This window comes from Anguilla anguilla, chromosome 3, assembly GCF_013347855.1.
Source record: "Anguilla anguilla isolate fAngAng1 chromosome 3, fAngAng1.pri, whole genome shotgun sequence".
NCBI classification, from domain to species: domain Eukaryota; kingdom Metazoa; phylum Chordata; class Actinopteri; order Anguilliformes; family Anguillidae; genus Anguilla; species Anguilla anguilla.
In genome coordinates this window covers 8,425,117-8,441,110 of record NC_049203.1, presented here as the reverse complement: position 1 = coordinate 8,441,110, position 15,994 = coordinate 8,425,117, and the positions used below count along the sequence as shown (strand labels likewise).

The 15,994-nt window shown below is 46.0% G+C and overlaps 1 protein-coding gene across 1 annotated transcript in view; it reads right to left on the bottom strand.

Annotated features, from left to right (window-relative positions):
* Positions 1-4,086: 4,086 nt before the first annotated feature.
* Positions 4,087-15,994, bottom strand: part of pcdh1b (protocadherin 1b) — a 166,367-nt gene continuing 154,459 nt past the window's right edge. Inside the window, exon 5 of the mRNA XM_035409636.1 lies at positions 4,087-4,523. Coding sequence (XP_035265527.1) covers positions 4,132-4,523 — 392 coding nt within the window. The 3' untranslated portion in view covers positions 4,087-4,131. The remainder of the gene's footprint in view (positions 4,524-15,994) is intronic.

The following is a 15,994-nucleotide window of genomic DNA, read 5'->3' as shown; positions in this document are numbered from 1 at the left end:
TTATGACATCACTGTGGAAGGGTTCACTTTAGTCTGTGGACTGCCCATTCCCAGTGGACACATTACTGCACTTTCAAACACGGAGAAGACCTCTTATAATGCACCCCAGTTAATACAGAACCCATGCAAGCCGTGAAAGTTATCCAGGAAATGAATTTAAATTTAATTCATGCATTGAAAAATACCCGCGTTGCTCTACGGAAATATTTTAATTCATGAATTGAATTTCAATTAATTTCCTGCTCCACTGAATTAAATTTGAACTGATTCCAATGCCGGAATTAGTGGACAGTCCGTGACTCAGAGTGGACTCCAGTGGCCGTACAGCACAAATGAGGTGAAATAATAAAAGTGAAACTGTTTTAAAGTTGTATTAAAAATGCAAGACCTGAGACACCCTGTGACCTGCTCTTGATCGGCTGAATTGTGAGCCTGTTACTGTTAACGGAGCCTCAGGAATGCTTGTGACCCGAGGTCCTCGCTGAAAATCTTTTGTCGATACGGCGCCACATTATCATTCCACAATGACTAAAGGTGCCACATGTACGTAACCAGGACAACCCCCCCACCCACCCCACCACCCCCCCCCCCCTTCACCGCAATGAAAACGGCTGACGATGAATTGTGAAGAACGGGAGTTGATTTCCTGGTGTCAGGCAGGGCTGGCTTTGCAAGGCCCACAGAGAATTCAGAGTCCTCTGAAGGCTACTGTGGAAATGGAGTCGGCTTAAATGCAATTACAATGGATTATGTTTTTTTTTTTTTTTTTTTGCCATATTTTATCATGGCCATTAAATGGCTTTGACTATATAAGAATGTCATTTTTTAATCTCTCTGGCTGGACATATAATTGGTTTATTGTAATTAATTGTTCCTATAATGAGCACAGGACTTGTGGCCTTAAATTAATAGTCAGGACAATTCTTTTTTCAACCAAACATAACTCTTAATGCTCTTCTCCGAGTGGAGAATGTTGCATGTAGTGCACTTCTCCAAGTGGAGACATCTGCATGAAGTGTACTGAGAGACAGTGCATTGTGCACTGAAAATGTATTGGTGGACAGCATTCCTATTAGGGAACTCTCAAACCATCCATTTTTCTTTTGACAAGTTAATGTGATTCAATCTCGTGATTCCTGACTGTGGCACTCTATTCTGTCAGCTCAAGAGTGCTTAAATGACACAGTAAATGACATTCTTCTTTTTTTTAAAGATTTACACCTATCAAACTGCGTGCATGAATGGTTAAAATTGTATTCTACAATATAGGCCAAAATGGCGGCTAAACAACCATGCTAGGAAAATGGATGATGAGTGACACTTTAACATAAAATTATGAACAAATGAATGCTGAAGAGACAGGTTCTTTTGTTGAACTTTTTTTTTTTTTTTTTCCCCAGTGTTGCAGCTGATGGTTCTGCAAAGAAATTCAGTGACTCTCGTTCTCCCTTCGGAGTCTCCAAAATGATTTGATAAAATAAACATGACCAAAACAACAGACTTACGAACTTTCAGAAGCGAAATAATCAATAAAAAACACATTGTGAATGCATGAACAAGAAAGGATTCGCACAGTAAAATAAACCCCTGGTTTGGGAAAAGGGGGGGGGGGGGGGGGGGGGGACTTTGCCTGTTTAGTTACATGGCCCTGGCCATAAGAAAGTAAACAAATAAACAAAAGCGCAAACGTGGCTGTTTGCATGGGGCAGTTTTTTTCTCCTTTTTTTCTGCAGGATGTGCAGCGTGCCTGCCGGTGCAGTGAGTGTCGTCACAGCGCACGGGGGCTATTTTCTCCGGCTCCCATTAATCCCATTACGGCTGACACGTTTTTGCCACAGGTGAAATTCCATTACTGTCGCCGGGCTATTAATATAACGCTCAAAATTAACTTTAAACCACAAACCCCCCCTCCCGTTTTAGATGTGAAATTATCACCATTAATGAAGAGACCCTGGAGGTGTAATTAGTGCAATATTTCTGCAACCTGTCTCGCGTAAAAGCATCGGAGTGCATCTGTCTCACTACCGGACAGTGTCATTCCCTTGCCCTCATAGTAAGCACACAGGAGAACTATGGAACAAAGATGGATCAGGCCTCCACACCAGTGACCCCCCCCCCCCCCCTCCCCCTGTCCCCCCTGTCAATCAAGCCCCCTTGTCCCTCCCCTTCCTGTCCTATCTATATCCAGGCCTATTATATATGTTTTTGGTTGTGCAGCACTCATCATACTGACTGCCCTTAGAACGCAGCGGAGTGAAGCACGTCGGTAATTATGCAGATGATATGAAAATGCATACAGTGGGGCACACAAGCGTGAGAACTAGCTGTCGGTCTTCGGGCCATGAGCACGGTCATGACTTTCCACCCGTCCCGCAGTCCAGGGGGGAGGCTCCAGTGATCGGACAGTTCCGGGTCGTCTGGGTCTGCTTGGGCCCAGTCCAGGTCGACTAAGTTCCGTGTGCGGACCACTCAGTTCCGATGGACGCCTGAATTCACCCAGCTCAGAGTCAATGCGGTCCAGTGGTTGGACCCCATAAGGCTGAATGAGTCCTGCATTTGGATCACCCTTAGTTGACCAAGTCCTGCGTTTGGACCAATCATAGTCTACCATATCCTGTGTACAGTATGGTCCGGTCAGCATGATCAAGTCCTGCTTTTGGATAAGTCTAAGGTCAACAAAGTCCTGCCTTGCATTTGTCACCACACATTGTGACCACCATTTTGATCACTTGGGGTCGACCGAGTCCTGGATTTAGTGTTTTGGCCGTTAACTGCGTCAGGTGATGTGGGACACAGTGAGCTGCGATGCTGTGGCAGGTAGGCTTGGTCTTCTCAATGTCCTGTAGTCTCCTCCAGTGAATTAGAGCCTCAGAGTGTGGTCTCCTCTATGGAGTCTAAAAAAAGGGGAGGATGAGGATCAAGTGTAGAGGTGGCATACCATCTACAGGGGCGTGGTCTGGTTGATGGGGGTGTGGTCTTATGTGTGGGGCGTCGTCCCTCTGTGAGGTGGCAAGGAGCAAAATGAAGAGGTGGAGTAGCACCAATATGTGTCAACAGAGGGGCTCTCCAGAACACAGACACCTCAAAATGTTTACAGGTCACTGCCTTTTTTTTTCTTTTTCTTTTTTTTTTTGCTTGTCCTTTCTTTTTCCCCACATAAAACCAATTATAGATGGGAAACCAAGAGGTGGGCTTTCTTCCCCGGGTTTTCGGAGAATTGTGTGGCAGCAAAAAAGAGTGATTCAAGAATCCATCCCCTCCTTCCGGCGTTCCTGTAAGCCGTTCCACCCCCCCCCCCCCCTTTGTGAGGGGAAACAGTACTTTGCTAACACAAAGTTCCACATCACCGTAAACATCAAGGACAACAGAAAAAAGAGTTTTGAAGCTCTTTAGAGTGGTCCTCGGAAGGCAGGCCATAGACGGCATGCCATCCAGGGTATTTACAGTACTGTACAGTAATAAAAAATGTCTTGGTTGTATTGATGATCGATGTCGGGGCTGTACGGCCGTGTAGAAAGACTTGCTGTTGGGTGGAGGTGTAGATTCTTAGGTCGATGTGTTGATGTGTTCTGTACCTCACAAAACATCAGTTTCAGCACAGCAGTATTGATTGTAGCTTTGGAGTTCCTGGAATTGGCAGGCCACATCAATCGCTTCCAAACCAAACGAAAAGAAACAAAAAGAATAGTAATGTCCTTTTATATTTCTATTTATATATAATATATATACAATCTTTTTGATTGTTTTCAGTTTCGACTGTAACGGCATTGCCCTAACGTTTAAAAAGGAAACGGAAAATAAAAATAAAACGTATTAAAAAGAATTCCATCAAATGCTTACAGTATTTAAACAAAACCATGGTTTACATTCCTTCAGTTAGCGGTTTTGTTTGTTTTTTCTTCATTTAATTTTTTACTAATCTTTCTTTTTTTTTTTTGGATTCTAAAGCGTTGTCTTGGTTACAAAAAAAAGCGAGTGGTACGCTGTGGCTTGTCTCCGACAGCCCAGCAAACAGGCACGGGGGGGAGGGGGGGGGGTCAGGGTGTGGCTTGGACGGGGGAGGGGGGGGGAGGTGGGGGGCGGGGCATTTGAGGGGCAGAGGGAGGGAGGGAGGGAGGGAGGGGTGTGTCTTCACAGGTAGATTTCTCTCTTGGAGGCCTGGCTGGAGGGCGAGGTGGCGGACGGGAACTCCGAGGTCTGGTTGAGGGGGATCTCCTCCAGTGGGCAGTCCTTGCCCGGCTCGTGACTGCTGCCGCCGGAGTAGGCACTGTAGGGGGGCAGGAACCGGATGTTGGCCACCTTGTTGTTGCTCCGCTCCTCGACCAGTTTGGGGCTCCCGCCGGTCAGCCGCTCCTGGCCCTCTCTCTCCTGGTAAGGCACGAAGGTGGAGAGCTTCGGGGCGTTCTTGGTCTTGCGGTTCGGCGAGGGCTGCCCCGGCATCCAGCAGGCGTCAGAGTGGCCGAACTCCGTGCACTCCCGCGTGCAGTTCCCCGTCATAGCCACGTCAGGCAAAGGTCTGAGATCTGGTGAAACATCAAAGGGAGACACGGCGACCATTTTAGCGCTCAGTGGAAACTGAGATGCCCAAACGTCTCAGACAAAGCACTTAGAAGACGTACACTATATGACCAAAAGTATCTGGACACCCCTTTGTCTGGGGCTGTTTTTCATTGTTTGGGCTGGCCCCTTAGTTCCAGGGACGGCAAATCTTAATGCTAGAGCATAGAATCGCATTCTAGACAATTCTGTGCCTCCCCAACAGTTTAGGGACGGCCATTTCCTGTTCCAGCATTTCAGCATCAACAATTCCCCCAGGCACACATATAGAAATGGTGTTGTCCAGAACAGTGTGGAAGAACTTGCCTGGCCTGCACAGAGCCCTGACCTCAACCCCATCCCACACCTTTGGGATCAATTGGAAAGCCAATTGTGCCTGACCTCTCTAATGCTCTTCTGGATGAATAGAAGCAATTCCCTGCAGCACTGCTACAACATCTAGTATAAAGCCTTCCCAGAAGAGTGGAGGTTGTTATAGCAGCAAAGGGTGGACCAACTCCATATTAATGCCCATAATTTTGTATGAGATGTTGGATGTCAGGTGCCCACATACTTTTGGCCATGTAGCCTATTTTAGACACATTTTATTTCAACTACGCTGTTCTGCTCCTAAATCATATTTCATCTTTTAAATATTTTTTTTTATTCTGATTTTAAGCAAGCAATGTAATTTCCTTTAATAGAATTCTTAATTTCTAATTTGTAACAATTAATAGTAATGCAATTTAGGAATGTCTAAATGCAATTTCCGTAGTTTTATTTCTTAAATTATGTAAATTGCTTATTTAATTTCTTGTATGCAGGCAACTTCACCTGAAGTTCCCCCTGGAAAATAAAGTTATTCTATTCTATATTCTTTTCTATTCTATCTGGAAACATGCAATGCTGTTTTTGCTTGACTTTTCTGTAGCTACCATCTAACGAGCATCTAAAGTACCATCATGTTTGGAGTGTGTATAAGAGCCATTGGCCGGGCATGTATCCAGTTAATGAAAAAAGAGTGTAGAACAGAAGGTGACTTTGAACACCAAAGAGGGGCATATGTTATCCGTGTCATAAAAATAGCAGAATAAATGTTTGAATGGGGAGAACTCTTTTTCATTTACCTCCCCAGCATATTCTGTTTGTATTTCAAAGCAATTTTTTTCTACCTTCTTTTGCCTTGTGAAACTAAATTGAATAAATAAAATGAAATCAAATATTTCAATCTGATCAACTGCTGTCATCACTCAATGGGATGGGATACCTTTCTTTTTTTAAGTAAATTCTACAAAAAATCAAAAATCAAAGGCATAATCCAAGGAAGCAGTAAGCAAATCTGATGCTGGAGTATGAACTCCCGATCAGTGGATGGTGAGATGTATTTCTCAAATGATCATAGGTGTGTTTGAATTATTGTAAATTTTTTTTCAGAATGATCAGTATTTATATCAAACTTTGCAATAAAGTAAAATAAAGAAAAATGGCTGATAGTCCAAACATTGCTGGCGTAGGCACATCGCAGGCCATAAATCTTACCAAAGTATTTAAAATGACAAGAAATCTCCCAGGCTTCTGTAAGGAATACAGATGGAGTATTCACTGCAAATATCATTTTCATAGGTCACATTACAATTTTTAAATTCCATATATGTAATCTTTTTTGTGCTTGGAAATCGACTCCTCAAACAGTCCTTAGCCCTGGATGTCCCATAAATCTGTCTGTCTGACGGCACAGTGATTCGAGCCGCTGCTTGAAAAGAGTCACGGGATAAAATCTGACCGAGGGGCATATTTAATTTGAAGTTTTTAAATCAGAAATTAAACCACGAAACTCCTTCTGAAGCTGCAGGAACACCGCTTCTCTTTGGGACATATTGCTTGTGCTTGGTCCCCGCTGTTCCCTTGATTGCAGGGACATTTTTTAGGGTGCTGCGCTACTTCAGGCTTCAACGCCGGGGGGGGGGGGGGGGGAGGTGAAGAAGCAGTCCGACCTGCGACGGCATTACCCCGAGCGCGGTATGTTTGCGTTGCTCCACCCTCCGACATAGACCAGCGATTTCTGAACCTCGATATCTCTGCCGTTTCAAATCTGTGCCATTTCACAGGTGGACTACCATAGCCACGGGATCGCTAAATACTGATTTTGTAATAGCTACATTAAGGAATTGCTATATGTTGTGGATACCAATTATGCCTTTTTTACGCAAACATAACTCAATTTTAATTCAATGGATCCCGACACAAGACCCTTCATTGGTCATTTTGAGACATGCGTGCTTTTTATACTGTCATGCCTGGTGAAATTAGATGAGACCTCAAAATTCAGAAATTCTGTTGAATAGTTGTGCACAGACTTAAGTGATGGGAATTCCAGACAGAGGCAGTGATCACCCTGTGAGGAGGTTTAAGGCTGGCTTTGTGCATTACTCAGTCTGATTTCCATGAAGCATGCTCACTACTTCCCAGCAAAAAGAGACTTCACGTATAACATCACATGCAGCAAACGCACATGTCACGGGGGTGTTTTGTTAAGTGCGGAGTGGGTGTATGTTGGGGGGGGGATGGCGTAATTTTCAATGTCATTCAAATGAATTCCAATTTCAATTACGTTCAGCGTGCAGTCGTTGCTTTTGTCGCCCACATTAAATAAACAAACTTATGTTTCAGGGATTGAGGAATGTCATTTCGTCGCACATAACACAATAACATACAAAGGTTACCAGCTAGATTAAAACACACAGGAGGCAAAGGAAGTCAACAGCAGACAAGCAGTTAATTGAAGCCAGAGAAACAATTACACACTGTTTCCTCAAACAATAAACATGATAACGGCAAACTCAGCACAGCCTGTTTCAGCCACCTCTATATGGAAAAAGCGCTTAATCTCAGGAGCTTGTGATTCCTTTGTTTCCGTGCCGCGGCATGTGCAGAAACACTATTTTTTTGCTCATGGGTTTTTGTTTTTCTGTAACGCTCGGAAAAGGGAAATTATTTTGGTGACACGTGTTACTTCATATGCCTCAGCTTGGCGCAAAATTTAAATTCACCACGCAGGAGGGTGTCTCCGTCCTTTGGCAAATTCTCCCTTCCTGAGTTTCGAGAATGACGGGAACGCATGTAAGGAGATTCTGAAGTCGCTCTTGCATTTTAACCACTCTGCTTCCCTTGACCAGAATTATAGAGCATATTAATGCAGTTTCAGTCATGCACATGCAATAAAAAGCTGTTATACTGAAACATCTATGCACCTCAGATATTTTATTTCAGTTTATGGAAGAGCACCAGCAGCATTATATCGACAGCGTCTATTATCTATTAACTATTAATGAGCTATTAATGGTTACAAGATATATTTACGACCTATATTAACCCCCGGCTCCCTCGTCCATCATCGTCTGTTCGCCGTGAAGATTCCGAGAGAAACGATGAGCCCTGTTTTTTTATTTTTTTTTATTTATTTATTTATTTTTTTTTCCCCCGACGAGCAGCCTGGGCTCCTTGTACATGGAAGAGAACTCTCGGAAGAAACATCATTCCTCTCTTTCACTTCAGATGAGTAAACGTTTTCACCGAAGCGTGCCCTCAACCCAGCGGCCTTGTCCATCGCAGAGGTCCTGCTAATCACGACGCGTGGAAGTGAGAAGGTCACGTTGCTCATGATCGGGCGGTGGACTTAATTGGCTCTCGTTTGCAGCTATGCTAATTGGCCGCTTCCTTCCAAGGAAAGGTGGGGCTCTGTGTGTTTGTGCTGCTACGACAGCATGGTTCACATTAAGGAGAATAGGCCAGAGTAACCTATGGCTTTGCCCCTCAGCCCAGCAGCCGAAATTAGCCTCAACCCTGTCCCCGCCCCTTGAAACTGGTGACCCAAAAGCCTGTCAACCACAACCTCATCCCTTACACCAGGGGAGCAAATGTCTTTCAACCCCAACACCACCCCATAAACGTAACCGTGTTTAAAAATGCACAACAGCCAGACTTTCACCTCTATATCCCTTAGCCAGGAATCACTGCCTTCCTGTGTACAGCGCCACCTACAGGCATAAACAGGCCTTGGACAACCCGACCTGGATGAGCATAGGCCAGTGTTATGTACAATGGGTGTACACACACACAAAATTACATTTGCATATTTACATTTACATACGCTGCACACACACACTCAAACACACACACACACACACACACACACATCTGTACACAGACACACAAACACAGACACACACACATCTGAACACAAATAAACACACACACACACATCTGTACAGACAAACACACACACACATCTGTACACAGACACACACACAGACACACACATCTGTACACAGACACATAGACACACACACACATCTGTACACACACACACACACACACGCACATACAGACAACAGGAAGGCCGCAGCTGCTTATCCCACTCTGCTGGCAGTGGACCGTAATGTGGTCCTTCACCCCAAGAGGGCTAATTGCAGCCTTTGTCGAGGGACTTCATTATATGTGTCACCTGTATTAATGACATCACACCCAAAAGCCATGTGAACGAGACATATCCCTTTCTAGGGAGTTCCAGGGAGGGACTCTCATTTTAGGGGGGGGGGGGGCGTTACGATTGGGCCCTCGGGATACATGTGACCATCCACACGTGTAATTCTATACCACAAAAAAAAAAAAAACGTGTTCCTATTGTAACTGTACTTGGGAAAAACAGGACAAACACATAAACGCATGCGCCTGCACTGCGCCCTCGGACCACATGGAGAGCTTCGACGGTGGACCACACGCGCTTAACTCCTGAGCAGAAAACAATGCCGTGTGCTATCAGCATAAAGGCTGGCCTTTAACGTTAGGGGGATTTACATTAGCGACATTGTGACGGCGTCTTTGTGAGCTTAGCAGGATATTTTTACATTCGGTACAACACAGGTAATTTCGCAAACGCTTACCCTATTGTATTCGCGCAGCGTGAATGCTAGCAACGTCAGCCGTCCCTGTTGACCGTTAACGGCATTGTTGTTCCTCCCGGTTGCCCGATCCCCAGTTCACTCCCATTTATTTTTGGGACCGCACCGAAATTAATAGTTTTAAAGCACAAAGTAACTACAGAGGATAATGGATCAATAGAAATGAGAACTAACATCAAACGGTCTGTGTAGAAATACAGCAAGCCATGATCAGAATGTATGTAATTAATGTATGCGCCCATGTGAATATGTTATTGCGTGCAAGGACACATCACTTTGTTGAAATAACAAGACTTTTTCAAGGTTTTCTTTTTCATTTATAAGGCAATAAAACATCTATAATGCATCAGATATTCAAAGAAACAGACCATTTGATTAGCACTCTCTTTTATCAATCCATTATCCTCCGTAGTTAGTTTTTGCTTTAAAACTATTTATTTCGACGAGGTCATAAAAATGGATGGTATTGAACTGGGAGCCGGACAACTGGGCAGAAAGGCAATGGCATTAACGTTCAGCAAAGACAGCGCCTGTTGCTATTGTTCACACTATGCAAATGAAATGGAGTAAACTTCGCAAAATTACTTGTTATACCAAAGTGAAACATGCCTTTAACAAGCAATGGTTGCTACAAACGTAGCATCCCCAAATTTCACCAGGAGGCATGTTTGGTGAAGCAAGACCCGCCACTACCGTCATCTCAGGAGGCAAGCCCAATTTCCTTCTCGCCTTCCAGTTCAAAGGGCTGCTGGGCTCTCCAAAAGGAAAATAAAAAACGAAAAAATGATGATAATAATAATAAACAATCACTGGGTGAACTCGACCGGTTATCAGGACCCGCGAGCCCTTCGCTTTGAAGGTGCTACCGAAACCTGAACCGCAGTTAAAGCCCCCCCCCCCCCCCTCTTCCTCAGAGCAGCGGTGAGGAGCCGGAGCGGACCCCCGGCCCCCCCCCCCCCCGCCCAGAGGTGGATGAAAGATGAACCGCGCGCGGCGAAGGGGGGGGAGGGAATCTGCGTTCAAGGTTAGCTTATTAGGCTGAAGAGGCTTTCTAAGTGCCTGGGCCTGGCGTTCCTCTATTTAACAACCTTATCTCCGCTTTCAAGTTCCAGTTAACCTCGGGGGCTCCGTCTCCCCGCGTGTACGGTAGCGCAGGACTCCACGTTTTTTTATTTATATTCCCCTCCGTCTTCTTCTCTAAGCTAATTAGATTTCTGCAGGGCTTGCCGGGAAATATGTCAGGGTAACAAAACGGAAATAATTCGGAGATTGCTATCTGACATTTCCCACTGTCGTCGTCCCGCGCAAAGCGGGAAAAGTGAACGAGCTCTTTCTCTCTTTCGCAAACAAGATCCCCCCCCCCCCCCCGCCCCGTTCACGCTTTTTTCTTTTTCTCCCCCGCAGGCGATAGAAACTGAATCATGGGAAGTCAGGGATCCATATTTAAAAAAAAAAAAAAAATTTTAAGAAACATGAACGATTTTAGTAGCGTAGCGGTTCAAACGCGAACATTACTGTTTAAAGTGGAGACGGGGACCGCTCAAGATGAGACGGATTTCCCTTTTAAGAGGACAGGAAAAGAAGCGAATCAGTCGGCGCGACGCGTATCGACAAGTAGGCGTGGGTAATCGCGCCCTCGTTCCCTGCGCGGCTCCGCGACCCGTGGCGACCGCGGCGGCGGCGACGCGAGCGGGAGCAAATTCGCCGTGAGCTCCGCCTTTAAAGCGCGGAGCCTGGATTCAGCGGAGCGCGTCGCCGCGTTACCTGCCGCTCTTTTGAGTCGCAGCAGGGTGTGACGCCCGGGCTGTGATCACGACACTGCCTCTTTAGGGGGGAGGGGGGGTGGGGGTGGGGGTGGGGGGGGGTTTACAGGGCTCCCATGGCACACCGCTTTAATTCAGAATGCTCCACCCAACCCCCCCCACCCCCCACTGATACTGCATTAATACAGACTCTCACAGCCTGAGTCCACACCATCGGGCACAGCATTAATACAGACCCCACCCAACCGCTCGCACCCACATTAATGCTGCGCCCCCCTCCACCCCCCTGCAGATACGCGCCCCCCCCCCACTCCGTGTAGCGCTGCATTAACTCACAGCCCTGCCTGTGACACGAAGGCGGGGGCCGTTTCGCGGGCCCTTCAGGGAAATTTCTTCCACGCGTGCCCCCAGGCTGGCGATAACGCTCGGGCCCAATTGATTTTGAGCCACTGCCTCTTAAAACGCCGGGGGAACCGCCGCGCGGGGGCCGGGGAACAGGTAGCCGCCGATGACAGGCGTGGCGAGCGGGGGAGGAGGGGGGCGTGTGGTCCCCTGACATTTGCCTGCACCACTCCCCCCAAACCCCCCCCCCCCCCCCTCCATCCCCTCCTCAGCCAGGTCTCCCTCCAGTGAGTTGCGGCAGACAGGCAGAGTTGACAGCACCCTCAACCCCCCCCCCCCCCCTCCACACTCCCCCCCGCCCAACCCCCCCCCGACTCCCTCCCTGTCTGCCTGACCCCGTCTGCTACTGTGAAAACCTTGCCGAGTCTAATTAAACTTTGGGCAGATTAGAACTTTGCCATGTCAGTCTTTATTCATGCTTAAACAAGTTATTACTTTTTTGGAAATTAAATTAGCTAGCTATTAATTAATCGACACGCCGCTCGGAAAGCGTCGGGGAGAGGGGCGAGGGGAGAATGGAGAGGGGAGAAGAAAGGAGAGATGACCAGGAGGACAGGAGAGATGAGAAAGAGAGAGAGAGAAAGGGACGAAAGGAAAAAGGGGAATATGGTAGAAAGAACTGAGAGCTGGATAGTTGGATGAAAGGAAGGAGGAGAAAGGGAGGGCGTGAAAAGGAAAAAAGAGTGATTGAGTCTGTGTCTGATCATGAGAAAGAGAGCAGCAACACCAGGATACTGTAGAGCTCTCCGTTCCTTGGTGCCCGTCACAGTTAAAGAGGGCGAGCAGAGTGACACATGTTAAAGATCTGAATGGACCTTCTGAATAAGGGAATAGCTTTGTGTCTATCCTGTTGAAAAAAAATGGGAGGATCAATTTTTAGATTATATAATATTTTGTAGTGTGTGCATGCGCGAACGTGTGTGTGTGAAAATGTGCTGTACGTCATGGAAACTGCCCATGTTAATTTATGTACGTTCGCTATTTAATTCGAAGAGAAAAGGGGAGAGTGGTTTGTCTGGCCTGAGCGAACCAGCGGACATTGACTGTTCCGTACCATAGACTGTTCTAAACGCACCAGATGACACTCCCTAACCATTTTAGACAAGGCAGCCTGACCACCACCCTGAACGAGAACCCTCTGAGGCGTTCATCATGGTGCATCATGGTCCAGCTCCAGGTTCAACACCCCGACACGCACCCTGATCTCTGGATTTCGCTCATGCGCTGGCTGGCTGAACAAACTCAGAACAGTACACTGGCGACAAAGGCAATACTGAGCGGCACGTTCAAAATGAGTTCTTTTCCCCGATCCAAACACATTTTACTCATGGACTTCAGCTCCAAATCCAAGAACATGCACACAAACATGACATGTAAGACTCTGACAAGCTAAGTATCTATGGCTGCTTAATAATAATAATAATAATAATAATAATAATAATAATAATTCACCAATGATGATGCTGCTGATGGTGATGATTATTATTATTATCATTATAATCACTGGTGGTGATTATCATGGGGTTGTCATATTTTACTTGGGAGTAGGACCCGAGTGTCCTATTGTAATTCCTCTGTACTGAAACCTGAAACGGTGTGTTATTTACATTGAATCATTGGATTCATTTTATCATTATTATTCTTTTTGTTTTTTTTTTTACTGGATCTAAATGTTTTGTTTCGCTTGACAGAAGCTGGATATGAAAGCACTGAAAGTGTAGGAGTGTAGCACAGTGGGTAAGGAACTGGGCTTGTAACCGAAAGGTCGCAGGTTCGATTCCCGGGTAGGACACTGCCGTTGTACCCTTGAGCAAGGTACTTAACCGGAATTGCTTCAGTATATATCCAGCTGTATAAATGGATACAATGTAAAATGCTATGTGAAAGTTGTGTCTGGATAAGAGCGTCTGCTAAATGCCTAAATGTAATGTAATGTAATGAAAGACAGACGAACCAAAACTCCAGAACTGCTGATGCCGTCTGTGTTTGAGAGCAATGTACTTTCTAGGGAAAACAGCCCTAGCTCTCCAAGCAGTCGGATTTTCCGGGATGTGTAACTACAGAAGTGTGTTAACCGTCATGGTAAATCGTGGTCCACTGACCCACTTTCAGCCACATGTGGTCCAAATCCCAGTCTCAAAATCAATAGTTAAAAATAGTACATTTTCCCACATAACTCTGTATGGGGAGGTTTGAGAAGGAAGTCCCACGGAAGATTTTGTGGGAAGGGGGGGTTTGAGTTTAGTTGAGTTTTTCTTTTCTTTTCTAACTATTGTCTCTCTTTTTTGAAGAAATGCAGCAAATAATAAAAAAGAGTAAAACCTCTAAGTTTCAGTGTTGCAACTGTGGAAAAATGAGAGCCCCCTGCTGGCTCCAGGAAGAAACTGCGCCTTTTTTTTGAACATGGAAAACGAAGAATTGCAAAGGAGATCTAAAGCAGTGGGAATCTGACCAACCGAGAGAGAGATAGCCACAGCACAATCCTGCAGAGTCCTGAACGTCGTTATCTGTTCAGAAGACTACACTAGATAAAGGTTTTCCGAAGACTTCCATCCAATCATCATTTGGATGCTTTTCCTCACGGGAAAAGATGTACTCACAACCCTTCAACCCTTCTTTTGACAGCCATGAACACATAAGTCTGTGACTCCTGTGCAGAACATGCGCACACATACATACACAGGCACACACACAAGCACACATGTGCATGTACAAGCACACGTACACGCACGCACACACATACCGGCGCATGAGTGGACACACACACACACAAGCACACATGTGCACACACACACACATGTACATGCACATAAGCACACACACACACACACACACACTCACAAACACACACAAGCACACATGTACATGCACACGCACACATACAGGCGCATGAGTTGACACACACACACACAAGCACACATGTGCATGCACACACACATGTACATGCACATAAGCACACACACACACACATACACTCACAAACACACACAAGCACACATGTACATGCACACGCACACATACAGGCACATGAGCGGACACACACACACACACACGCGCGTGCGCATACATGCACATTCCCTCAAATGAGCACACGCTGCTTATGGGGCCCATTAAAATTACATCGTAACAGAAAAGAAAGAGCCTCTAGTTTCCTGCTCCATCTCACTTAAAGCAGAAATGACACCTCCCCATGTGACATCATAACATATGGCCCAAACTCCAGATAAACCGCGAGTGAGGAGACAGGCGGTGTGTGCACACGCTGAAACAAAGATGTCCAGAGGATGACAGACTCCCCGCCACGAAACTGTACGCTATAAATAATCATTTCAATTATTTACAGGCTGAAGAGGAGGAAAGAAACACTCAAACAGTAAGAGAAAAATATCCCCGGCACCCGTTCTATTCTTTATCTCCAACTGAGACATAATACAGAAAAAAATATTAAATCATGTAGCAAACAGCAAATGCATTTCTCCTGACGCTGGAATGAAGGGCCTGTATTACAGCCCGGGTTGAGGTGAGGAGCACTGCAGAAGGCATAGCTTATTAGCACACTTTCTCAATCTCTGAGAAATCCAGCGAGCTTTCTTAATGGAAAACACATTGGGTGCAAGGCCAAATCTATTTCCATGAGCAGGGTCACCGAAGCAGCCAAGCCAAAACAAACAAATAAATAAATAAATAAATACATTTAAGAAATCTATATTTGCTTTGGAGAGTTGATAATCGATCCTATGATGCAACATTTCAACATTTGCCGATAAGACTTTTTTGTACTGCAGGAACCGAAAAAAGAAAGCTTTGGGTAAAGAACGGAGACGGATAAAGAAGCGAAGGAAATATCAGAAAAGAAAAAAAAACGATCCTAGGCCGCGCGGAGAGGTCTGTAGGGATGCTGCAGGTGACCTTATCTAGACAGCCGCTCGGAACATAAAGGCACACAGACTTACAGGCACGGAACGAATGCGCGTGTTAGCGGCCGACAGCTGACAGAGAGATCCCTAAATTTGGAGAAAGAGGAGACGGTGCGCTGAGCAAAGTGGCATGTGTTCCCTGATTAAGTTCCCCGCACGTCCGGGGACCAGCTCCCTCCCGCCAAGTTTGTGCAGTGCCAGCGATTCTCCGGTCCTGTAGCATATGTCCTACATCGCGGAGCCAAGGAGCAGGACTAAAGCATTTTCTCACAGCTAAATTATCAGCGTTAGCGGCCAGTGCGCGCGCGACTCCGGCTCTCCGATTACACCCGCGCCCTTCCCGTGTAACGGCAGCGTCTGCTAACATCCGTTTCCCGATTCCACCGTGTCCTTCAGACGCGACGTTATTTTTATC